Below are 26015 nucleotides of genomic sequence, written 5' to 3' on the forward strand. Positions count from 1 at the left end.
TTTGTTTTTGGCCAAAAATCTGCGTACGATACTCTTTGTTTGGGTCTCTCATGACAAAGCCGGCAGCGATCATGGCGGAAGGACACATGCAGTAGGGGCGTGATTCGACCCGGCGTCGACTGGACGTGTCCAAATTACTCTCTTTCAAACCGTCCAAAAGTTATATGAGCAACGCCAACCAACAACCCACCGCTGTAAAACATATTGTGCTATGACTGTGGCTATGCCATTGACATTTTTTGGCATTATTGTGCTACGACTTCATATTTCTAACCTTTAAACTTTTTGAATTATTAAGCTTTTTGCAATTGTTATTTTCAATGGGATCTCTATGGAGAATATTTTCAAATCCTCTTCAGCTTCTTCAACTTTCAAATCCTTCAACTTCCTCATACTTTCAGCTACAGACACCATTTCAACTTTCAAATGTTGAGAAAACCCTGAACTATTGCCGCATAATTCAGCTTTCCGATATCTTTTTAACTTTTTGAACTGCAGCAATTTAACTTTCATGTTTTTTCAGCACTTTTCTGACTTTATAATGGGTGTGTATTGGGCAGCTTAGAGTGCATGATGTCACCGCTAGAGTGAAGAGCAGCTTGAGATTCTTGTGAAAAAAACATTTGTGTTTTGCCACTGTGTCCACAATCTTCACTCTTCATGCATAATTTCTGGATTGAAAAGTAGCTAATCTTGTCCTTGTCGTAGACAAATGACTGGAATCCCACAGATTTCCACATTTGACACAGAAGCCGTTAATTGAGAGGAAAACCAACTTTCGGCTCCATAGAGACCAATGTTAAATTTTGCTTCAAAAACATCTTCCACAGAACACGGTACTCTATTTCTAGATCGCCAGTTAAGCCACATTTTTTACACTACAGACACAATTTTTACAAAATCTGTTTCTCAAGTCATCCATCCTCTCAATTATTAATATTGTTGTGAAAAATAAAGCTATCTTTCACTCAGAGCGGATTTAAGAGGATAACGAAAGCTCTCAAGAGGCGTATAGTTATATCAAAGCAATAGATTTATTTATCAACAGAGTTATTCAGCCCAGCAATCAAACATGCTTGGGTACTAATGGTTGAACTTCGCAGAGATTCACCATGAGTCACACTTCAACACAACAGTGTGAAACTTAATATAGGGGTCCACCCCTTGATACACATTGGTCAAAGTCAAAGAAGCAGGCGTGGCACATTTGTATGTGTATGACACCTGGATGGAAGCCGTGGACGTCCGTCCACCTTGGCCCCTCCCAGAAGGCGTCTTCTTCTATCAGTGTGTAGTGAGATTTTGAGGCGAGAGGTTGTGTGAAGAGGGGAGTCTGCTGGGGCGATGTCCCTGTATCTCACTATCTATTGTTCCTCCCTTATCTATTTAAAGATGGCGGCCTATTCCTTGTGGCGCAGTTAAGCCAGTAATCTTCCACTGTTTCTCCCTTGCCCTAGCGTGTACTGTGTGTATTGTATTAGTGGTTAATAAAGCTGCATAAGCTAATGGTTATTAAAACTACAAATAAGCTAGTGATTAATTAAAGCTGCATATAAGCTAGTTGCTAATTAAACTGTATATAAACTAGTTGCTAATTAAACTGTATATAAAATAATTTTCTCAACAAATCCCTCTCGTGACGTCTGAAGGACGTCACTTTCTTTACCTTCCTACCCTGTTCACACGCTTGTGTCTGGCTCTGCCTCACCTGACCCTACCAGGCTGGTCTGCTCTTCCCATACTGGGTAAGCTCCATAAGGAGGGGGTGGTGGTGGTTCCTTGGAGAGGGCAGTGGTGATGAGACGGCCAACCAAAGAATGAATACAGGGTATTATACAACATCCACATGAGACCAGTATTGCAATGAACACTCCCGCTGACACTGCTATTGACAAGATCAGGTGCTTCCATTTTCCAAACATGTTTTCCATCCAATCTCCAAATGGATTGTTTACACCTGATGCTTCCTGCATTTCTTTTGACAGTGCCTTCAGACTATTCAGTGCTTTTGTGACTGAACCGTCCGGCGCAGTGTTGTTGGGGATGATAGTGCAACACAGGTCTCCAAACATTGAGCAAAAGCTCCAAAGCCATTCTGTTTTGCATAGAAATCAAAGAAGTTGGGGCCAGCTGCTCAGCCAGACCCTCTATTGCATCCCTAGTATGATTAGCCAAACGAAGAACATTGTAATGCACATAATTGATACGATCAACATTTTTATTCACTGTTATCCATTGAATTATACTCGCGATACTCTCAAAACCTGCTGCAATTTGGTCTATTAATTTGTTAGGCACTCCTCTGGGCACTCCGATTGCATCTATGTAGGTTGGACCTTTGTCTAGACTGAACTCAGTTCCAGCTGCTCTTTTTGCTAAGATATGTCTGCGTCTGCGTTGGGTCAGGTTTTGTACTTTAAATATGGATGCCAGAGTCGTGCAATTTGGTGGAGTAGCCATTTTAGTCATATTTGTCATGCACGCGTATCCTGTTGGGTCAGATTCAGGATATAGTGGTGCTGGTTCGGTGAACATAGCTGGTCTAGCTGCAGCACAAGCTACACAGCTACTCATTTTGTTTTTTATAGCTTTATCAACAATCCAATTTAACCAAACATTGTCGTTTCCATGTCCTGTAGCTAATTGGATCACCTGTTGGGGAGTCCATTCAGAGAAATCTTCTGATAAGACAATTGGTGGGTGCGGTGGTGGCGGTGGTCTCTCTAGGGTCAGGATTTTGTTCACTACTGGTGGAATTATGTTTATCTGAATTCCTACTCGCGGGTCTTTGCCGGGGACTTCCACTAATAGGGCGAACCATATTATGTTTTTCCTGTGCTGCTCTTGGTGACGTTGTCCAGAGACAGAGATAAGGGATTGGTTGTTGCTGAAAAGTCAAATTACAAATTACAAAACAAATTATGCATTTTGCGTCAGATTACCTCGGACCTCTGCTAGAGGTCTGGACGGCTCAGGTGCTGGGGCACAGTGTGTCAGGTGGTGCCAAGGTGCTCCTGCTTTACCTATGACTTGGACCGAGTGTGAAGTAACCTCCTTCACTTCGTACGGCCCTGTCCACCTGGGGTCAGTCCACTTTCTCTTATGAACTTTGACCCTGACCCAGTCCCCCACTCGGATGAGATTTTTTACCTCTTCCTGGTCAGCTGCTCTGGTTCGCTGGACCTGTTTGGAGAGAGCCTCCGTGAGAATGATTAATGCAGTCATATATGCCTTCATTTCAACTTGCTGCACATCTAAGGCCTGTTGTAGTGATGATGCCATATTGATTCCTCCTGTTTCATAAACAATGTGTGCTCTTGTGCATTCTTTTTGAATATTCGATTTTCTTGCAGCTTCGAACGTGAATTCTTTGCTTAGGAGGATTCTTTGATCGAATGTGACTTCTTTGCTTGGGAGGATTCTTTGATGAGTCTCTTTCTCCCCCTTTTTTCTGATACAAAACTGCATTTACCATCCCTCCTTTTTGTTCAGAAACATCTAGGTGGAAAGGGAGTTAATAGTCAATTCTTGAAGTGCCGATGCATGTGACAGAGTCTGAGTGGTGAACGCATCTTCTGTTTCTTGTGTCCAAACTAGTGGGGCTGAGGTGTTTCATGATGGAGGATGCTTTCTCTGTGGGCTGTTGTTTACAGCTAGGCCGCTTGATGAGAGAGTGCGGCCCAGGAAAGTGACTTGTCTCCTACATGTTTGGACCTTGGTTCTCTTTTGAGGCTAATAGTTGCAGCAGTGTCTCTGTTGTTGCCAGGCATGGGGTGAAATATATTGCTGTTCAGCTTGATTCTGGCTTCTTGGATGCTGATTGCCTGTCCCTCTCTGGCAATTTCCTCTTCTTCCACGTGGTGGGCCTTGTTGTTGTGGCTGGCCACGCGAGCGGGAGCGGCAGTCACGTGCGTAGTGGCCTGGCTTTCCACAGTTGTAGCAGTAGAAAGTTCCTCCTTCCTGGTTCTTTTTGTCTTTTGCAGTCTTTTGAGCCACGTCAAGCTCTGCCAGCTGTCTCTTCATTAGTGACACTTGCCATGCTTTGAGCTCCACATCTGATCCCTCTACTGCTCCTCTGTGCTTATCATAAGTGTGTTCTTTGCCTGCCATGTCTGCAGTTTCTGCACTAATCTGCAATATAAAAAGTCTGAATGCAGTATTCCCAAATGTCCACCAGATGGAGCCAAAGCTCCTGTCCACTGTTCTTGTTGCAGTTCCTGAAGTGGCCACAGAAAGAGCCAAACCTCCTGTCAAATGTTCCTTTTTTTTCTCAGTTCGTGAAGTGCCAAAGCTTCTCCCAACTTTTCTTGTGCTGTTCAATTCAAATGGCCTGATGGACAGCTCCGGACAGCTTCCTCCACACTGTCTCACGTCCGAACCCTGCCTTCTCTGGAACGTCTGTGTGTGAAATGTTGATCTACTTTATTATTAACACCTAAGGTGCAGAAAATGAATTGAATACAGTTCTAAACTTATTTCGGAGTCTCTGTGTGTCTCTGTGCGTTTTTGACCTACTTACAGTGACCTCACAACTCCGCAATATAAGCTTTACAAGTATCGCTCATATTATTTAACAGTGAATGAATATATTTTATTTACAAATCCCCCTTTTCACCCCTGCTAGGTGTGTACTTCTATGTTTTTGGAATTACTCATTCAATGGCTGTAACTCGATGTTTAGGTCATCTGAATCGTCTAGATCAGAAGTTGGTGGAGTGTTTTGTCTAGTTCCATTATAATTTTCTTCAGCTCTCTGTCCTTGGAGCCGATACACTCCCTACGGCACCTGTTTTGTTATCAGGAAAGCTTTCCTCCTTTTTTTCCCAGCGCCTGTCTGGCTGAATGAATGCTCGCTGTGTTTCCGCAATAAACTTTGCTAACGGTCCCTAGGGAACACAATTTTCCAATAAATCAGTAGTTTTTTAACTACGCCAGTAAAACTGACACTTATATTAACCCTCAGCTGTCTCTCAGTCTATTCTAAGTTTTTTTATGTTTGTGTGTGATTGCAACGCCTGTGTGTAATGCGTGTTTTTTCTGCTCAACTGACCATCAACTTTGAAATCACACACGAACTTGTTGCCACACATCAACTCAGCTTCAGCTCTCAGCTCTCAGCTGTCTCTCTCTCATATGTACGCTTCAAACATCAACTCTCATTCATACCAAATAATCAAAATCACACGCTGCCGTCTCTGAACACTCGACAGTTAATCCACTTTCTCCAAACTCAGCAAACCGACTGCTGTGCTGACTGACCTCTTGGCCACCGCACAAATGACAAACTGCTTCTCAGCAAACAAACACAGTCAAATGATAAACAATTCTTTCCCTAACCAACACACAAAACAAACAGCGCTACTTTAATGCATCACAACGGCCGCTGCGTATCATAAAACACAAGTACAATATCTGCTTTGGCTGGGGCTCGATAACGGGCCTCCCGCGTGGAAGGCCGCTGTGCTAACCATCACACTACCAGCAGTACATCAACAACACACTTTAATACACTTTAAGTAACCTAGGACTCTGCGGGTCCTTTTCGCTTCTGGTTACTTTATTACACAACGTCCGTTATCAACGACACATCGATTAACTTCAATTCTGCGCTCTCGTACAGAAACTACGTCTAGGGTACTCTAAGCAGAGATATCATGTTTTTACACTGCACGCCACTCACGAATTCAGTGTCCTGGGATTTGATGGTCTTGATAAGGTAATTTTTCTCTTCGTCCGCTATCAACGATGCATCTGCTAACTTAAAACCTGTGCTCCCGTGCAGAAACTATCTAAGGGTTACTCTAAGCAGAGTTAACTTGGTTTTTACACCACACGTAACACACTTGATGTCTTGATACGGTAATATTTCACGGTCAATTCTCTCAATACAATTTACAGTTTATCAATGACCTCTAACACACATATATCCCCGTCATGTTATACAGTTTCTTCGTAGTCCAAAACGTCTTATAAATTACGTTCAAGATCACGCTATTTGTGGCATGGATTCGAGTGCTTCGTGATCCACGCATGTGTGCGTTTCACCCTACTTCACATCTACAAGGCCACAGGTGCGTTATCTTTCGCCTTTTATCATACGTTTTCTGCTGGACTCATTCACTCATGTGTACAAAAACCCCCCCAAATGCTGGGCTGAACAACCCTGCTGCTGTGTGATTACTCTTTACAAGTACTCTATGACTATGCCATAGTCACAGTTCGGACAGTCTGATAAAATTTGGATTATGTCTATAAATAGAATATGCAGAATTCAGTTAAATAGGTTTCTGCCTACCTTGTTAGTTGTGTCGACACTATCAGACTCCCGAGCTGCTCGCACGGCTACCGGTGGCAATTACCAGCAATCCCAGCCTCAGAGGGAAAAACGCCTTGTGGTTCTGAAAAGATAAAGAGAGGTTCATTATTTCTCTAATCCGAAGCTCTGTATTGTTTATGCCCACATTCTCCACCATCTGTTGTGAAAAATAAAGCTATCTTTCACTCAGAGCGGATTTAAGAGGATAACGAAAGCTCTCAAGAGGCGTATAGTTATATCAAAGCAATAGATTTATTTATCAACAGAGTTATTCAGCCCAGCAATCAAACATGCTTGGGTGCTAATGGTTGAACTTCGCAGAGATTCACCATGAGTCACACTTCAACACAACAGTGTGAAACTTAATATAGGGGTCCACCCCTTGATACACATTGGTCAAAGTCAAAGAAGCAGGCGTGGCACATTTGTATGTGTATGACACCTGGATGGAAGCCGTGGACGTCCGTCCACCTTGGCCCCTCCCAGAAGGCGTCTTCTTCTATCAGTGTGTAGTGAGATTTTGAGGCGAGAGGTTGTGTGAAGAGGGGAGTCTGCTGGGGCGATGTCCCTGTATCTCACTATCTATTGTTCCTCCCTTATCTATTTAAAGATGGCGGCCTATTCCTTGTGGCGCAGTTAAGCCAGTAATCTTCCACTGTTTCTCCCTTGCCCTAGCGTGTACTGTGTGTATTGTATTAGTGGTTAATAAAGCTGCATAAGCTAATGGTTATTAAAACTACAAATAAGCTAGTGATTAATTAAAGCTGCATATAAGCTAGTTGCTAATTAAACTGTATATAAACTAGTTGCTAATTAAACTGTATATAAAATAATTTTCTCAACAATATCGGAGCAATAGGTGGTACGGTTATGGGAGTTTTGATGATTTGTTTGAGAGGTGTTTCCCTGTTTAATCTCCATGAAATGACTTCAGGCACACAGGTGTTCGCGATTGAGCCAATTAGTGATGTTGATAAACTCACAGACACACGCGCACATACACTCGTCTCCCTCTATCTCTCTGTGTCTCTACTACAGTCATTCAGGTCTTAGGGATCTTTAGAGGTCTTTCCCCCCCACACACACACACACAAACGCCATTTTAAAATAAAAGCCCCAGAGAGTGAATTCTAACTGAACTGCTTGTGATGAAGCCTGTGTTGGGAACGTAACGGAGCGTGTTTGGGTTATCAGCATTTAAGAAACTGAATTCTTGACATCAATAGAATTATTAATGTATGTAACAATTATTAATGATTGTTAATAACAACGGGGCACCACCCTGCGAACAGGGACCAATAACCAAACGATAAAACTAAGTCTCATAATTAGTAGTCACTCATAATGTCAATAGTCTGCGTATGACTATACATTCAGTGACAGTGAAGGGTTAAGTTCGTACACAGGGCTACGACATACAGTTTCATTACACACATTACAAGTAATCACAGACGACTGCTCCTTAAAGTATAACAGAGTTTATTAAATCAAAAATAAATGATCAGATCAATTAATACTGCAACCAACAAATGCTATCATACAAGTGTGTGTGTGTGTGTGTGTGTGTGTGTGTGTGTGTGTGTGTGTGTGTGTGTGTGTGTGTGTGTGTGTGTGTGTGTGTGTGTGTGTGTGTGTGTGTGTGTGTGTGTGTGTGTGTGTGTGTGTGTGTGTGTGTGTGAAGAGGGAGGAGCCTTAAGGAACAACAGCTAAAAACTACCGAGATGGCGGAGTCGCGTGATGTAGACAAAATGGCGGAGAGGTTGCTGTATGTAATCACGTGTGCCGGCGCAGCACGTGTGTGTGTGTGTGAGGCAATCGATTGCAAGGGGCTTCCCCAGGGGCCCTGACTGTGTGTGTAGGTTAAGAGAGAGAGAGAGGGGGGGGGGGTCAACTCTGCTGCGGTGTCTTCTGATGATGAGAAAGAAACAGGAGGGAGAAATCGACATGCATCAAACTCTGTTGTGATGTTATAAGGAGCATGAGTACGCTGGTTTTATCATGCATAAGTATACCGTTGTCGTCTTTGAACTACCGGCAGCTTATGCAGTGATAAGCCACACCTCTCAGCTTATTCACAGAGTCGGGTTAATGAAGAGAGAAATGCCACACGAAGTGGAATAAAATGAATGAAAATAATCCCCAAATAAAACAGACCTTTATCACTGCGGTGAAATGAGCGTATGGTTTTCTTATCACATCTCTCAAGTAATAATACACAAACTCTGCATCCACTCGCAGTGACTGATCTAATGCAGACAGTTACAGCTGTTAAGTACAACAATACAGCGGAGCTTGTGGTCCGCGATGGAATACGCAATACCTTGATATCACGCGAGAGTAACTTAACACGACAAAAACACGGGAATAATAACACATAAATGAATAACCTGAATTGAACGTAGGTTATATTAAGCTAAGCTATGCCCAGACGCCATGAACCTTACTTTGTAGAAGCTTCGGAAAAAAGGGAAGTGTTCATGGAAGAAGTGTCCTCTTCCTCCAGAAGCAAAAGGCGGAGGGGGCTTGCTGGTCGGCGCGGCGTTTGCTGGCTCGGATTTGGTCCGTTGTGGCGCGGCTCGCTCTGGAGCCAACACAGGTCCGATCTGTCGTCGCTGCAGAGGACAGTTTTAACTTCGGTTGAGACGACGTGGTCCGTGCGTCTCCCGGGAATCGTCGGAGAAGGAGTGAGGCTTAGCATCTTCCTTCTGTGCACAAAAAGAAAATGCGTAGAAACGGATCGCGGAAGTGATTCGTTCTCGCGGGAAAAGGGGGGCCTTACTCAGAATAGAAACTGCTGTTTCGATCAGCGAAATGGCTTGTGACCTGTCAGGGTTTGAGGAGGGTTGAAGGCCGTGGCTTCCTCGTGGCCTGCGTCGCCAGCGTCGTGCTGGAGGGGGGGAGAGGCCGATGTGTCTTCATGTAGCCAGGACGAGGTCCGGGGCGAAGAGACAGATTCTAGCTGTTTAAGCTTATAAACCTGGTCTCAGACACAGCGGGGGCATTTTCTCGGCCAATGGAGGGGTCAGTGTTAGGTTTGGCCAGAGCCGGGAGGTGTGGTCATGAGGGTGGACATTGCTCTGACTCCAGGTCAGAGCTGTGTGAGGAAGGAAAGCATATGAGGAGCTCAGCCAGCCAGGAGGTGGCGCCAGACCCCAACACCTGTCATTTAATAACCTCTGTTTATGTGTGTCAAACATTATGATTATGTCTCCTCTCCCCCTCCCTCCCCCACGCAGTCCCACCCTTTCAAAATAAAAGCCTCATGGATTAACTGTATTTAAACGTTGAGCTCAAAATACGGCTTTTTTGTTGAAATAATGAATGCTCTTACTAATACTGCGACAACTACTACTGCTAATATTTCTAGTATTACTACTACTACTACTTCAACTTTTGCTGTTGCTACTATTACCACTACTGCTATTACTACCACTACTATTATTACTTATACCACAACTGCTACTACTGCTATTCCTGCTACTACCAGTACTAATACTACTACAGCTATTAGTACGACTGCTACTACTACAACGACTACTGCTACTTCAAACACTGACTTTACTATTACTACTACTACTTATTCTACTACTACTGTTATATTAAATACTACGACCACTACTACAGCTATTACTACGACTACTGATACTACTACTGCTACTACTTCTTCTTCTAATTACTAATACTTCGTCTACAACTTCTACTACTACTGCTACTACAAATATCACTACTGCTACAACTAGTACTTATTCAAATGCTACTAATACTTATAATGATAATAATACTTTTACTACAACTACAACTTCTACTACTACTACAACAAATATCACTACCGCTGGAATTCTTTTAAGCTACAGAAACCATTCGAATATCAAAATGTTCAGCTCTTTCAGGAGAGGTGTGATATGACTTTTCATATTTGTAGTTTTTAAACTTTTTGAATTATTAAGATTTTTGCAATTGTTTTTGAATTGGATATCTATTTTCAGCAATGTTTTTGAGATTCATTTCAGCATTCCAACGCATTTTCAGCAGGAAATGCATTTTCTAGTTTTCATGTAGTCTGCTTTATTCACCAAATACACAAAATAACAATGGACATCTTTAAAACAGGTGCAGATGGCACACTCATTAATGCGCTGTGAACACTTTGGCTCAAGTTCAAGAAAGTGAGTCAAAACAATAGATAAATTATACAGTGCTTTGATTTCCAGAAGATAAGCAGAAAACATATTGTTAACATCTTTAAACAAAGTTCTGCACAAATGTCTCACCTAAATATTGAACAAAAATATCTAACTATACCATGCTACAACTAACCAGCAATTTATTCCAATGATCTTAACCACTTTATTGTGGAGGTCAAAGTGAAATAGGGGTGTAACTGTTGTCCCATACAGGACAGGAAATAGGCCGGGGCGAATGCCAGCCTATGACTCACAATGCTTGCTTGCTGTCGGGGAAAAAAGATCTGCAATTTTTTTTATTTTTTTTTAAACCCCATCTCTTCTCTGTCTCCCTCTATTTTTCTCTCAACTTTCTCCTTTTTTTCTCCTGCTTTTGGAGATAGTCACTCAGATCTGAATCAGTGTAGTGAACAGCAACAAAGGCTGCGGGGAGTGGAGAGACTTTACGGACACAAACCCTGGATAATGCGCTCTCATCATGTGAGGAGTGCCATCTGTAATCTGTCCAACAGATTTTCAATTGTCTGGACACAACATTTTACTCAACAATTTAAAGATACTGTTAATGTACCAGAAATATATCATTAATGTTATGTGATCAATGCAGATATTTCAGAAAGTGAAGGAGAGGTCACCGATAACTTCATGTGGAATGAAGATTATTGAAATTTGGTTTTACGAGTTTATATGTGTGTGCATATATGATATACAATGTTACGAGGCTGGATATTTTAGAACTGAACTTTTTATAGAAGAGATGACAGTAGCAGTAAATATACTGTAACAGTTAACTTCACTGAAAATGTAGTTATTTTTAGACCAATAAAACCAAAAGGTGAAGAAGGAAAGTCGGTCAGTAGTCCGTCCTAAATATTTCTTTTTGGATATGTCAACATGTCTGCAAATGTGTGGTTAACCAAAAATATGCATATTTCTCTGAATCATGAAGAAATGGTTAACCTTAAGTACACATTGATTTTATGTATCAGCTGAATCCATATGTTTAATTAAAGTAAAACTTTAAATGACAGATTTCTATAACCTCAGTAAAACATATTTTACATCAATCTCTAATGGATTAACACTTGAAGTCTGATGTTTTTGGTTGTCTTCATTCTCCTTGAACAGAATTTCTGTGGATATTTGCTGCATTGAAACATGTTTTTGGCCAGATTAAGTCGACAAAGGAAACAAAAATATTCAGAAAACAAGGATTCTGGTTGTTTGGCAGAAGTGCCTGCTAAACCACTACAACTTTTGAAGATTCTCTGTCCTGTATTTCTCATAACTTGTTGGTGTAATGCAAATTCCTTGAACCATCAAATAACCTCAAACACAAGATTGAAGACCAAGACCATGATGTGTTAGATATGTAGATTTAGATGTGTTGAGGTGAATTAACATAGCAGAGTTACCATGATGTAACTGCCCCCCCCCCCCCCCCCCCCCCTCTGTGTTTGTGTCTGTGTGCGCAGCTCAAGAAAAAGCAAGTCTATGTGGAAAAGGTGGAGAGGATGCAGCAAGCTCTGGCTCAGCTCCAGGCGGCATGTCAGAAGAGAGAACAACTTGAGCATCGCCTCCGTATTAGACTGGAGAGAGAGCTTGAGTCGCTACGCATGCAGCAGGTAACACCCTAGGCCTATGCTGGTTGACGTTTACCTAGACCATCTATGAATAAAGAGACCATCAAGGTGTGCTTATGCCCCTTCCCATTTTAATACAATTTATTTATTTAGTAGGCCCTGTGGCAACATGTATTTATGAATTGTATACAAATCCTCATCACTCTACTAGTTCTAGTAAATCCCTATATCTGTGTTTTACATTTGAAAGTAGAAGATAATATAATAGCTGATAAAATATTATACAAGACCCTCAGCTCACAGAAGTGTGTGTCTCAGTAGGTTTCAACATTTGACTGAGGCTCCTTTAGTTGTCACTCAGCTCAGTTGGTGAACATAGTGGAGCATTTAGCAGCTTTAGAGACAGCTATTTGTGAGGAGTTGGTGGACCAAAACTGAACAAACAGAGAATATTGGACATGTATTCAAGTCCAGCATATAAACTTCAGACGATTTTCCCACACATACTAACACATATATTGAAGATGTTGCAACACTGTTCTCCCAATACAACTTGTATCTTTTACAAATGAATGTTGCCATAACAGACAATCACTAGTACTTCTGGAATGTAACACAGTTAGCAACAGATTTAATGTTGAATCCACAAATGGCATGTCCTCTTACTATGTTCTGTCTCCCTCATTTCCATCCCAGCGTCAGGGAGGCACTCAAAGCAGTGGTTCAGTACCATCGGAGTACAATGCCACAGCGTTGATGGAGCACTTGAGGGAGAAGGAGGAGCAGATCCTGGCTCTGGAGGCTGACATGACCAAATGGGAGCAGAAGTACTTGGAAGAGAGCGTGATGAGGCAATTTGCCCTGGACGCCGCCGCCACTGTCGCCACTGAGAGGTACATGTACATGACAGTTATTGACATTTCATTCTCTGAGCCATTGTTTCAGACACTGGTGCCTCACATATGTTCAAGGTAAGAGGTTAATTTATGGTCATACTACAACTCAGGGTTGCTCAACGTAATGCAAGTTGCAGTCCCTTCATACTACATAAAAAACAACAGAGTAGGGTAAACAGGCTGTTGTTGAGGTGGGTATTGTCTCTCAGTATACTTTTAGCACTTATTTTTACCATGATTGAGATGTGTCACAAACCGGGCCGAACGGCCATGACAAAAAAGGGAGATGCACTCATCGAAGCAGTTTAACAAATTATTTATTAAGACACCCATAAACTAACAGTGACATGTGAAGTCAGTAATTTCAGCAGTGTAAGTGAGTGTGTGCATGGAAAGTGTATATGCAGTGTTGTATGTGTAGAAACAAACCATAACCGCAACCAAAATCAAAATGGGTGTCTCAGGAAGGAGAGATAGACCAACTGAGAATCCAGAGGGTTTTTATACTGGCACACAGGGCCAGTGTTGTTAATGGCCTCAGGTGTTTACACTCTGCCTGACGACCCCCTGCCTCACCCACCTCCACGCCTGCAAGGAAAGCAGCCAAACAACCAGGCAACAGGCAGAGAGGGTCGTCACAGATGTGTGATGACCATTGCAGGTTGTCTCTGATGCTGATTCCTAAAGGTGCGTTCACACCGGACGCGTACATTTTTTGACGCGCGTCGAGATTACATACAAAGTCTATGCACAGACGCGATGAGACTGGCGCGCCGCGATTTTGCGATGGTGCGTGAGTTGAAATTTTTCAACTTCTGCGAAATAATCACGTGGCGCGATAGCCTATCAGCGTTGAGTTGCTCCCCCTGTCATCACTGACTTCCTGCCGTTGTTGAATCAGGAAATAAATCCTGTAGCTGTCTGTGTTCACTGTCAAGAAGAGTTGAGCTCACAGAGAAAGCCGCCTTGGATACATGCATACACGTTCAGGGGAAAGTCAGGATATAAAAGCACGAAGCATATACTCAGAAATCAATAGTTAAAGTATAATGGAAAGATAAGGTTTATGATCATTATATAACGAATGTTTAATGCATAGAGTGATGGGACTTGGAATTCTGTTGCAAGAGGAGAACTCCGGTACTTTCCATACATAAGCACACACACATAAGGGTGGGATGAAGATCATGTGTTCAGAATAGGTGGGGGGGGAACAGATAGCCCAAATCAAGGATAAAAGGAGACGCTTGCAAGCCCCAAACTGGGATTTCTACACGAGCCGTCCAGACGCTCTGAGAAGAAGATACGGATGATCGCAACTGAAGTATTCGAGGACTTCGTCTCTGTTCACGGAAAGAAGACCGCTGTTCGTGGACAAAGAATTGAAAGACGGAGATTTTCCTCTCCCCACTGCTCGACTTTAACAACTGAACAACGGAGGAACACAGCAGCCCTAGAAAGACTTTGTACTGAGCCTTGAGGGACTGTTGGCCGAACTCCGCTGTGAGAGCAGGAGGAATCCGAGGGTCTGGCCAGACCTTCGCTACTAACAACTCCAAAAGAACCTTTTCATCGCACCTTTGGAAATCCAGCTCCAACAGAGCCGTCTCGGCATCTAAAACCAATGAGTATAATCTAAGAAGAAAATTAAAGTAATTAAAGCTGCGAGCAGCGATGAGCGGGCCCTCGCAATATGCACGTCGGGGTGCATGCACGTCGGGGTGCCGGCGGGACTCCGGCCTGCGTGGCCGAGAACGTCCGCGACCGTCGGACGCCGCGAGGACTCTGGCCGATGCTGCCATTCAGTTCTGTGACCGTCAGACACTGCATGCAGGTTTAGAGCATGGCCCCAATATACCTTTATTTCAGTCCATATGTGATACATGTTCCTACCAAATTTCATACATCTAGGTGAAACGTACTGCGAGGGCTGCTTCGTTGAAATTTTGTAGGGGGCGCTATTGAGCCGATTTGCCACTCTGAACCAATAAAATCATATTATACAACTACATTTTGGGCTTTAAATGTGTATGCCAAGTTTGCTTATGTTTCGAGCATTTTTAGCCTCTCAAAATGACCTTCGTTGTTAACGGCGAAGACTGCATCGCCACGGCAACGGCGTTCGACGAAACATCAAAAGCTTCATGATCTGGCATTATGAACTATTTGTGTGGAACAAATTTGATATTGATTTGATTTACCTACTAAGAGAAACAAGCCAAAGTATCAAGACTTTAACTTCCTGTTACCAGTAGGTGGCGCTATGACTATGATTCAAAATTGGCCTGCATATGTCTTCAGGCCTGGAGTCTAATCAAACACGTGAAATTTGGTAAAGATCTGATGATGTGGAGTCGAGTTACATCAGTTTATTCGTTTATGGCGAAGGATCGAAATTCCGTCGCCACGGCAACAGCTTTTCACGAAACAACAAGCTTTGAGTAACTTTTCATCACAAAGGTCTTTAGACTGTACCGACCAAATTTGAAGTTGATCTGATGAATTCCCTAGGAGGAGTTCGTTAAAGTGCAGCGCCTGGAAATGACAAAAACGACATGAGAAATTCATAAAAAATGCAAAATGGCTGACTTCCGGTTGGGTTTAGAGCATAGCCCCAAGAGACTTTTATTGAAGTCCATATGCGATACATGTTCCTACCACAGTTCATACATCTAGGTCAAACGTACTGCGAGGGCTGCTTCGTCGAAATTTTGTAGGGGGCGCTATTGAGCCGATTTGGCACTCTGAACCAATAAAATCAGATTCTGTAACTACATTTCGGCCTTGTAATCTACTTGCCAAGTTTGCTTATGTTTCGAGCATTTTTAGCCTCTCAAAATGACCTTCGTTGTTAACGGCGAAGACTGCATCGCCACGGCAACGGCGTTCGACGAAACATCAAAAGCTTCATGATCTGGCATTATGAACTTCTTGTATTTGTGTGGAACAAATTTGATATTGATTTGATTTACCTACTAAGAGAAACAAGCCAAAGTATAAAGACTTTAACTTCCTGTTACCAGTAGGTGGCGCTATGACTATGATTCAAAATTGGCCTGTAGATGTCTTCAGGCCTGGAGTCTAATCAAGCATGTGAAATCTGGTAAAGATCTGATGATGTGGAGTCGAGATACATCAGTTTATTCGTTCATGGCGAAGGATCGAAATTCGCCGAGCCGCCACGTCGCCGCCCTTCAGTAACTTCTTACAATCTTCACAATGAAGCATTATCAAGGTCTTAAGGCTTGTTTGACAACATTTGAGAGGGATCTGATGCATCTGTGAGGAGCAGGATGTCAAAGTACGCAGCGTACAACTTCCGGTTGCCACTAGGTGGCGCTATCACTATGATTCTAAATTATCATATAGATGTGTTCCGGGTCAGGATGTTATGACATATGAGAGATTTGGAGCAGATTCGACAATGTACGGCCGAGTTACAACAACTTCCTGTTTCGTGGCGAATGGTGTTTCTTTGACGCCACGCCACAGCCACATAGTTCGATAACTTTTTGATCTTTGAGTAACTTTTCACTGCCAAGGTCTCAAGAGCAGACTAGCCGAATCTGAAGTCAATCGGGTCAAATCTCTGGGAGGAGTTCGTTAAAGTATGACGCCTTGAAACGGTCAAAAAACGTCATAAAAGCAAAAATGTCCGACTTCCTGTTTGGTTTAGAGAAAACGTCCAAGAGGATTTTTTGTGCGTCTCATCACGTTCCACATACCTACCAACTTTCATACAGCTGGGTGAAACCTGATGTTGGGGCTACTCAATAGGGGGCGCTAGCGAGCCAATATTTCATACCGCAGCTGGGCACCCCAATCAGACTGCAATTTTCGCAAATTCTGGCTTGCGTGCCAAATTTCACAGACTTCCCAATATCCCAAGCACCTCCTTTTTGCGACGAAACACTAAAAATAAGAATAAGAATAAACATTAGAAATTCAATAGGTCCTCCGCTCCGACTACGTCGGTGCTCGGGCCCTAATAATCAAGTGTAGTAACATTTTATGTGAGCTGTAGCTTAACCCTTGCTAACTAACTAAATATAACCTGCAATAAATATCTAATCTGCATTTAAAGTCAATTTCTCAAGTGCATTTATTTGCTCAAGTAGTAAAAGTTCCTCGTGGCAGTAAAAAGTTAAATCCATTCTATGTCTAACAACTGAGTTCTGTAAGGTTATCCTAGAGACCGAATCCACTTAACAATCCCTTACGGTTTTAGAAGTAATCCTAGCCGTTAAAACCTAACCTGGCATTTACCAAGAGCACGGATCCAGAAGAGGGAAGCTGCCATAACCGACGCGACTGGTAGGAGCGCCCGGGGTCAGGGTGGCCCCTCGGCCGAGTGCACTCAGACCGGAGGAAGCAGGGTAGACGTCGGGAGTAACGGCAGTTAGCAGAGCCAGGCGAGTTCCCTCGCAAGAACACCAGCTCGACAATCTTTTAATAGAGAGCTGAGTCAGTAAGTAGCCCCGTATCGGGCCAGAAGTACCCCAGGATCTAACAATGGCGAAGGATCGAAATTCGCCGAGCCGCCACGTCGCCGCCCTTCAGTAACTTCTTACAATATTCACAATGAAGCATTATCAAGGTCTTAAGGCTTGTTTGACAACATGTGAGAGCGATCTGATTAATCTGTGAGGAGCAGGATGTCAAAGTACACAGCGTACAACTTCCGGTTGCCACTAGGTGGCGCTATCACTATGATTCTAAATTATCATATAGATGTGTTCCGGGTCAGGATGTTATGACATATGAGAGATTTGGAGCAGATTCGACAATGTACGGCCGAGTTACAACAACTTCCTGTTTCGTGGCGAATGGTGTTTCTTTGACACCACGCCACGGCCACATAGTTCGATAACTTTTTGATCTTTGAGTAACTTTTCACTGCCAAGGTCTCAAGAGCAGACTAGCCGAATCTGAAGACAATCGGGTCAAATCTCTGGGAGGAGTTCGTTAAAGTATGACTCAACGGTCAAAAAACGTCATAAAAGTAAAAATGGCCGACTTCCTGTTTGGTTTAGAGAAAAGTTCCAAGAGGATTTTTTGTGCGTCTCATCACGTTCCACATACCTACCTAATTTCATACAGCTGGGTGAAACCTGATGTTGGGGCTACTCAATAGGGGGCGCTAGCGAGCCAATATTTCATACCGCAGCTGGACACCCCAATCAGACTGCAATTTTCGCAAATTCTGGCTTGCGTGCCAAATTTCACAAAATTCCCAATATCCCAAGCACCTCCTTTTTGTGACGAAACACTAAAAATAAGAATAAGAATAATAAACATTAGAAATTCAATAGGTCCTCCGCTCCGACTACGTCGGTGCTCGGGCCCTAATTAAAGCTGCGAGCAGCGATGAGCGGGCCCTGGCAATATGCACGTCGGGGTGCCGGCGGGACTCCGGCCTGCGAGGCCGAGAACGTCCGCGACCGTCGGACGCCGCGAGGACTCTGGTTGATGCTGCCATTGAGTTCTGTGACCGTCAGACACTGCATGCAGGTTCAGAGCATGGCCCCAACATACTTTTATTTAAATCCATATGTGATACATGTTCCTACCACATTTCATACATCTAGGTCAAACATACTGCGAGGGCTGCTTCGTCGAAGTTTTGTAGGGGTCGCTATTGAGCCGATTTGCCACTCTGAACCAATAAAATCATATTCCATAACTACATTTCGGCCTTGTAATCTACTTGCCAAGTTTGCTTATGTTTCAAGCATTTTTAGCCTCTCAAAATGACCTTCGTTGTTAACGGCGAAGAATGCGTCGCCACGGCAACAGCTTTTCACGAAACAACAAGCTTTGAGTAACTTTTCATCACAAAGGTCTTTAGACTGTACCGACCAAATTTGAAGTTGATCTGATTATTCCCTAGGAGGAGTTCGTTAAAGTGCAGCGCCTGGAAATGACAAAAACGACACTAGAAATTCATAAGAAATGCAAAATGGCTGACTTCCGGTTGGGTTTAGAGCATGGGCCCAAGAGACTTTTATTGAAGTCCATATGTGATGCATATTCCTACCACATTTCATACATCTAGGTCAAACATACTGCGAGGGCTGCTTCGTCGAAATTTTGTAGGGGGCGCTATTGAGCCGATTTGCCACTCTGAACCAATAAAATCATATTCTATAACTAAATTTCGGCCTTGTAATCTGCTTGCCAAGTTTGCTTATGTTTCGAGCATTTTTAGCCTCTCAAAATGACCTTCGTTGTTAACGGCGAAGACTGCATCGCCACGGCAACGGCGTTCGACGAAACATCAAAAGCTTCATGATCTGGCATTATGAACTTCTTCTATTTGTGTGGAACAAATTTGATATTGATTTGATTTACCTACTAAGAGAAACAAGCCAAAGTATAAAGACTTTAACTTCCTGTTACCAGTAGGTGGCGCTATGACTATGATTCAAAATTGGCCTGCAGATGTCTTCAGGCCTGGAGTCTAATCAAACACGTGAAATCTGGTAAAGATCTGATGATGTGGAGTCGAGTTACATCAGTTTATTCGTTCATGGCGAAGGATCGAAATTTGCCGAGCCGCCACGTCGCCGCCCTTCAGTAACTTCTTACAATCTTCACAATGAAGCATTATCAAGGTGTTAAGGCTTGTTTGACAACATTTGAGAGGGGTTAGAGAAAACTAATTTGGTTTAGAGAAAACTTCCAAGAGGATTTTTGGTGCGTCTCATCACGTTCCACATACCGACCAAATTTCATACAGCTGGGTGAAACCTGATGTTGGGGCTACTCAATAGGGGGCGCTAGCGAGCCAATATTTCATACCGCAGCTGGACACCCCAATCAGACTGCAATTTTCGCAAATTCTGGCTTGCGTGCCAAATTTCACAAAATTCCCAATATCCCAAGCACCTCCTTTTTGCGACGAAACACTTAGAATAATAATAAGAAAGAATAATAATAAACATTAGAAATTCAATAGGTCCTCCGCTCCGACTACGTCGGTGCTCGGGCCCTAATAATAAACATTAGAAATTCAATAGGTCCTCCGCTCCGACTACGTCGGTGCTCGGGCCCTAATAATAAACATTAGAAATACAATAGGTCCTCCGCTCCGACTAAGTCGGTGCTCGGGCCCTAATAAACATTAGAAATACAATAGGTCCTCCGCTCCGACTACGTCGGTGCTCAGGCCCTAATAAACATTAGAAATACAATAGGTCCTCCGCTCCGACTACGTCGGTGCTCGGGCCCTAATAATAATAAACATTAGAAATACAATAGGTCCTCCGCTCCGACTAAGTCGGTGCTCGGGCCCTAATAAACATTAGAAATACAATAGGTCCTCCGCTCCGACTACGTCGGTGCTCGGGCCCAAAATAAACATTAGAAATACAATAGGTCCTCCGTTCCGACTAAGTCGGTGCTCGGGCCCTAATAAACATTAGAAATACAATAGGTCCTCCGCTCCGACTACGTCGGTGCTCGGGCCCTAATTAGAAATTCAATAGGTCCTCCGCTCCGACTACGTCGGTGCTCGGGCCCTAATAAACTAAAATCAATTACAGTCTGTAGCTGACAATACACAATAGTTCGATAATAAAAAGTTAACAATGGATAAAGGAATCTCAAATATATATATAAAAGAAACTAGAAAAATATCAGTGTAAGGAAGACATTTCATATTCATCATATTGCACACAGATATATTGCACATAAGGGCATTAATTAATTTGCACATTTAAGGTTTCATTCATTGATATAACATTGGTACATCACATATCCATGACACTAATACTGCTAACCCAGGTTAAACTATATGTGCACAGGTTTGGGTGGACAACAGCCATCCCTTCATGTGCTTTTTGAAAGTGCTGAAGTTTGGGCACTCCCTAACGGAGGATGGTCAAGTGTTCCAGAGGGCGCCGCCTTTGACAGACAGAACCGTCTGACCAAAGGTGGTGCGCCTGTGTGGGAGGCTCTGGTGACTCTAGTCGCAGGGCCGCAGACAGGTCTCTGTTTGATGTACTCGTTCAGCGGAGGAGGTGCCAGACCATTTAGGACTTTGTAAATGATGCTGGCTTCTTTAAGGCTGATAAGGTTGTTAAAACTTAAAAACGTATGTTTGTTCAGGATGTGGCAGTGATGATGGGTTCGCGGTTTCTTGTCAAAGACTTTGAGTGCTCTCTTATACAGAGATTCTATGGGTTTGAGTATTGCTGTGCACGTGAGTGACCAGCTGGTCAGACAGTACACTAAATGTGCGAAGATCATGGAATGTAGGAATGTCCTGGCTGCGTTTTCTGTCACGCTGTTTCTGATGTGCCTGAAGTTCAGAAGGTTGAATTTGATGTGGGTCGCTACCTTTTTGACATGGCTCTTGAAGGTCAGGGTGGAGTCTAGAGTTACCCCTAGGTACTTGAACTCAGTGACTAAGTCTAGCTCTGTTCCCTTTACAAATATGTTCCAGTGTGTTATTTTTTGGGCACGTTTGGAGAAAATCATACACTCATTTACAGTTACAATCATTTTTGTATTCAACAGAAGGCAGGATTTAGTGAGCCAAGCTTTGACATCAGACATAAAGGCTATATTTGGGCAATAGCCTTTTTTATGAGCAAATTTAAAGTATGCGCCGCACAATTTGCATGACACAAATGAAGCTCCCTGGCACAACCACCCATATTTGCTGCGCCATCAGTCACACGGCAAGTAACTCTGTGCAATACCCCACTCAGACATAAGTGCTGCTTTCACTGTTGCCAATTTTCAGCAGTATGTGCCTCAGGGAAATGCTGCACCCCTAAAATAACTGAATGCAAAGAGGTACTTTCATCTATAAAATGGCATGTCACAGCTAGATACGCATCATTGTTGATAGGTCCACATATCTGATGTTAAACTAACTGCAGATGCCTTCGACACAATGGCTTTGGCTTTCTCCTTGGATTCCTTGTGCTGCATCTGTCCTCTACCATAGCTTTCAAAGCCTAAAGGAAAGAAGAGAACACTCTTGGAATGGCAAATATTGGGAAATTAGGAAAAATGCTTCATGTGCTCACATACGCACCTGCCTTGTGGGGAGAACATGGGTAGGGTTGAAAGCGTTAACAATCTTTCTGAACCCTTTGTCCTCCACAATAGTGAAGGGCTGGGAATCCTCAATCACCATATTGACCAAGGCCTCATCCACATCATTCTTCTCTCCTGATGACAAGGAAAATGCAGTATTCAATTACAGATCTCATTAATTACTCACATTTAAAATATAAATGAATGTTGTCTAATACAAACGTACCATGTACTTTTATGTTTGTATGCTGTTTTATCATTGCATCCTAAAATGACGTACCTGAGCTTGGTCCACCTTAGTGCGTCTCCTTGTTTTCATGCAGGTGTGTGTGTGTGTGTGTGTGTGTGTGTGTGTGTGTGTGTGTGTGTGTGTGTGTGTGTGTGTGTGTGTGTGTGTGTGTGTGTGTGTGTGTGTGTGTATATAATCAAGAGATTTTTTTTGATGAGGATATTTTTGTCATAAATGTAGTTAAGTCTGTGGGAGCTACTGTGGGAGCTGTCCGGCCGCCGCATCTGTTTATTAAAATACACACATAAACAAACACACACACACACACACACAATATTTTCATATACAGGTCCTGTAGTGTGGTGTGTCTACTGCTAGTTCTACGTCTGAATCATCTGATTTTGCTTTCTCTCTCTTTTTTCCATGTCTTTCTCTCTCTCCATGTGACTTTTAACAAAGAGCGTTTGCATATGGAGTTTTCATTTGTGTAAAATTAGTTGTTTACAGTTTTAACTCATTTTGGAGATACGCCATAATTAGGGGTGTAACTGTTCACAAAATTCACGGTTAGGTTCGGTACAGTGGAGCCACGGTTCGGTACGTTTCGGTACAGTAGAAAACTATAAATGCCAGAGAAATGTACTTGATTTTAAAATATATTTATTCATTACAACTAACATCATAAAGTTATTCTTTGACTTTGAACAATGATGGAACTATACCTGAGTGACTCATCTTCTGGGGTGTCTTCTTAGCAACACATAAGCATAAAAAACAAAAACTGCTCCTTAATGTTATGTAGTATTGTTACTTACATCTTGCTTACATCTTGTATTGTTACTTACATCTTGCAAAAGAGATTTTTAAATAAAGGTTTAAAAAAAAAAAAAAAAAAAAAAAAAGATTTAATTTAAAATTATTATTTTTTTTATTCAAACGTATTCGGTTAGTCATGCGTACCGAACCATGAGCCTCGTACCGAATGGTTCAATACGAATACGCATATTGTTACACCCCTAGCCATAATGTAAGTCATTTTATGCGATGTGAGGTGTGTACAATAAAATCAAACGCCACCTAGCCTACTTTATATATTATACTAGATAGGTTCACCTCTTAGCTTAACCCTATAAAAAAGGGGGCTCTGCCTGAGTGGTGGTTGCGATAGGCGGCAACTCTGCAGTGTTTGGTTGGGGGCTACCCTCAGACCAAATCCCAATAGTCTCTTCAGTTTTTGTATCAGGATTCAGCACCAATGACTTGAATGTATGAGCATCACCAATTTTTATATTTAATTATGTTTTATTTTATTTTATCATTATTGTATTTTTGTTAATATATTTTCCGTGCACTGTAAGTGACCACCTATCTCAGGGTTGACAAGCATTCAGAACAGGTCAGCAATTTATTCTTAAGTCCTGTGAACGAGTTAGTTTTGAACTCTGTCCTGTTTTGCAGGGATACATCTATAGCAATGATGAGCCATTCTCCAAGCAGCAGCTATGACATCTCGGTGGAGGCTCGAATTCAGAAGGAAGAAGAGGAGATTCTCATGGCCAATCGCCGCTGTTTGGACATGGAAAGCAGGTAAAGCACTCTCCACATACATACAGCCACCCTGAGTTGCCATGGCAAGGCAAGTTTATTTGTATATCCCATTTCAACAACAAGGCAATTCAAAGTCCTTCACATAAAAACACCAAAACATAATGCAAAAGAAAAGGAAATTTGAAAACAATTAAAGCTGCAAGCAGCATTGATCGGGCCCTCGCATATTCACCCATGTCGAGGGTACTGGCAGGACCCTGGTTGATGCGGCCATGCATTTCTGTGACCATCATACACTGAGTGCACGAGTTAAACGGTATTTCCTGTCGACCAATGGCATAGCCAGATCTTAAGCCTCGAATATTTTGAGTGTATCTCCGAATACAATCATATCTGTAATTCTGTAAAAATTGACAAAAACTTGAATGTGTCCGAATGCGCTTCAGTGTTAGTAACATAACATACTGTCAAAATGAATGCAGGTCTCAAAACAGACTGTTTGTTTGTGCAGGTAGCTCTGACAATCTCAGAGACTGAAAGCTGGAGGAGGAAATAGGAGAATGTACAGTTCCAGAATGTATAGTTCCATGTGGAAAAAAGTACATATTTTTGTAAATAAATAAGTTTAAGCCAAAAGGTGACCCAATGTAGAATAATCTATCATATAAATTAGGCTGGGTGCAATTTAAAAACAATTAAATTTACGATTAATGAAAACTCTACGTACAAACTCCACGTTGGAAACCTTTTCAATCCAATTTCTGCTCTCCAAACATCTCAGTTTGCCCATATTTGGGTCAGAGAAGTCTTTTCTGGTGGTGTGCCCACGAACCCTTTTACAGTAATAAGTGTTTGGGCCGCTGTAATTATAGAATCCTGCTTGCATCCATGCTTATCAATATGTGGCGCTATGACTGTGAGTTAATATTGGCATCCAGAAGTCCTAAAGTCATGACAGTCATCAAGCATGTCAAGTTTGGGACAGTTTTGACAAAGTACAGTCGAGTTACAACAGCTTGATGGACGATGGTAAACCATGTAAAATGGCTGCCACACCATAACCACGTCATTCCATGAAACCTCAAGCTTTTAGTAACTTTTATTCACTCAGGTCTTTCGATTGTTCTGACCAAATTCTAAGTTGATCTGATTAATTCCCTAGGAGGAGTTCGTTAAAGTACAGCACCTGGAAATTGCAAAGAAAACACATGAAATTCATACAAAATTGAAAATGGCTGACTTCCGGTTGGGTTTAGAGCATGGATCCCGGAGACTTTTTTTAAGTCTACATGTGATACATCTGCTTACCAAATTTTATACATCTAGGTGAAACGTATTGCGAGGGCTGCATCGTCGAAATTTTGTAGGGGGCGCTATTGAGACGATTTGCCACTCTGAACGAATAAAATCATATTGTATAACTTAAGTTTGGGCTTGTAATCTGTGTGCCAAGTTTGCTTATGTTTTGAGAATTTTTAGCGTCTCAAAATTATCTTCGTTTTTCACGGTGAAGACTGCGTCGCCACGGCAACAGCGTTCGACGAGTTACATCAGTTTATTCGTTCATGAACACAATGAAGCATTATCAAGGGCTTAAGGCTTTTCTGACAACATTTTAGAGGGATGTGATTAATCTGTGAGGAGCAGGATGTAAAAGTACACAACCTATGACTTCCTGTCGCCACTAGGTGGCGCTATTACTATGATTCTAATATAGATGTGTTCAGGGTCATATGAGAAATTTGGCGCAGATTAGACATTGTACGGCCGAGTTACAACAACTTCCTGTTTCGTGGTGAATGGTTGGCACGGATACATAGTTCAATAACTTTTTGATCTTTGAGTAACTTTTCACTGCCAAAGTCTCAAGGGTATAGTGACCAAATCTGAAGTCAATCAGGTCAAATCTCTAGAAGGAGTTCGTTAAAGTACGGAGCCTTGAAATGGTCAAACGTCATAAAATAAAAAATGGCCGACTTCCTGTTGGGTTTAGTGAATAATAGGGGGCGCTATCAAGCCATATGTCATACTGGACACCCCAATCAGACTGCATTTTTCGCCACGCCAAATTTCAAGAACTTACCAGCATACCAAGCACCTCCTTTTTGCAACAAAACACGTACGATAATATTAATAATAAACATTAGAAGAACAGTAGGTCCTCCGCTCCAACTACGTCGGTGCTCAGACCCTAATAACAAACCAGCCTAT

At 42.4% G+C, this 26015-nt stretch overlaps 1 protein-coding gene across 3 annotated transcripts in view; it reads left to right on the forward strand.

Annotated features, from left to right (window-relative positions):
* amot (angiomotin) overlaps positions 1-26015 on the forward strand; it is a 74009-nt gene that overhangs the window by 28471 nt on the left and 19523 nt on the right. For all 3 annotated transcript variants that reach the window (XM_079282989.1, XM_079282990.1, XM_079282991.1), the window contains 3 exons: positions 11976-12125; positions 12780-12976; positions 23715-23843. In XM_079282989.1, coding sequence (XP_079139115.1) covers positions 11976-12125; positions 12780-12976; positions 23715-23843 — 476 coding nt within the window. The remainder of the gene's footprint in view (positions 1-11975; positions 12126-12779; positions 12977-23714; positions 23844-26015) is intronic.

This window comes from Melanostigma gelatinosum (genome assembly GCF_949748355.1).
Source record: "Melanostigma gelatinosum genome assembly, chromosome: 14".
Taxonomy (NCBI): domain Eukaryota; kingdom Metazoa; phylum Chordata; class Actinopteri; order Perciformes; family Zoarcidae; genus Melanostigma; species Melanostigma gelatinosum.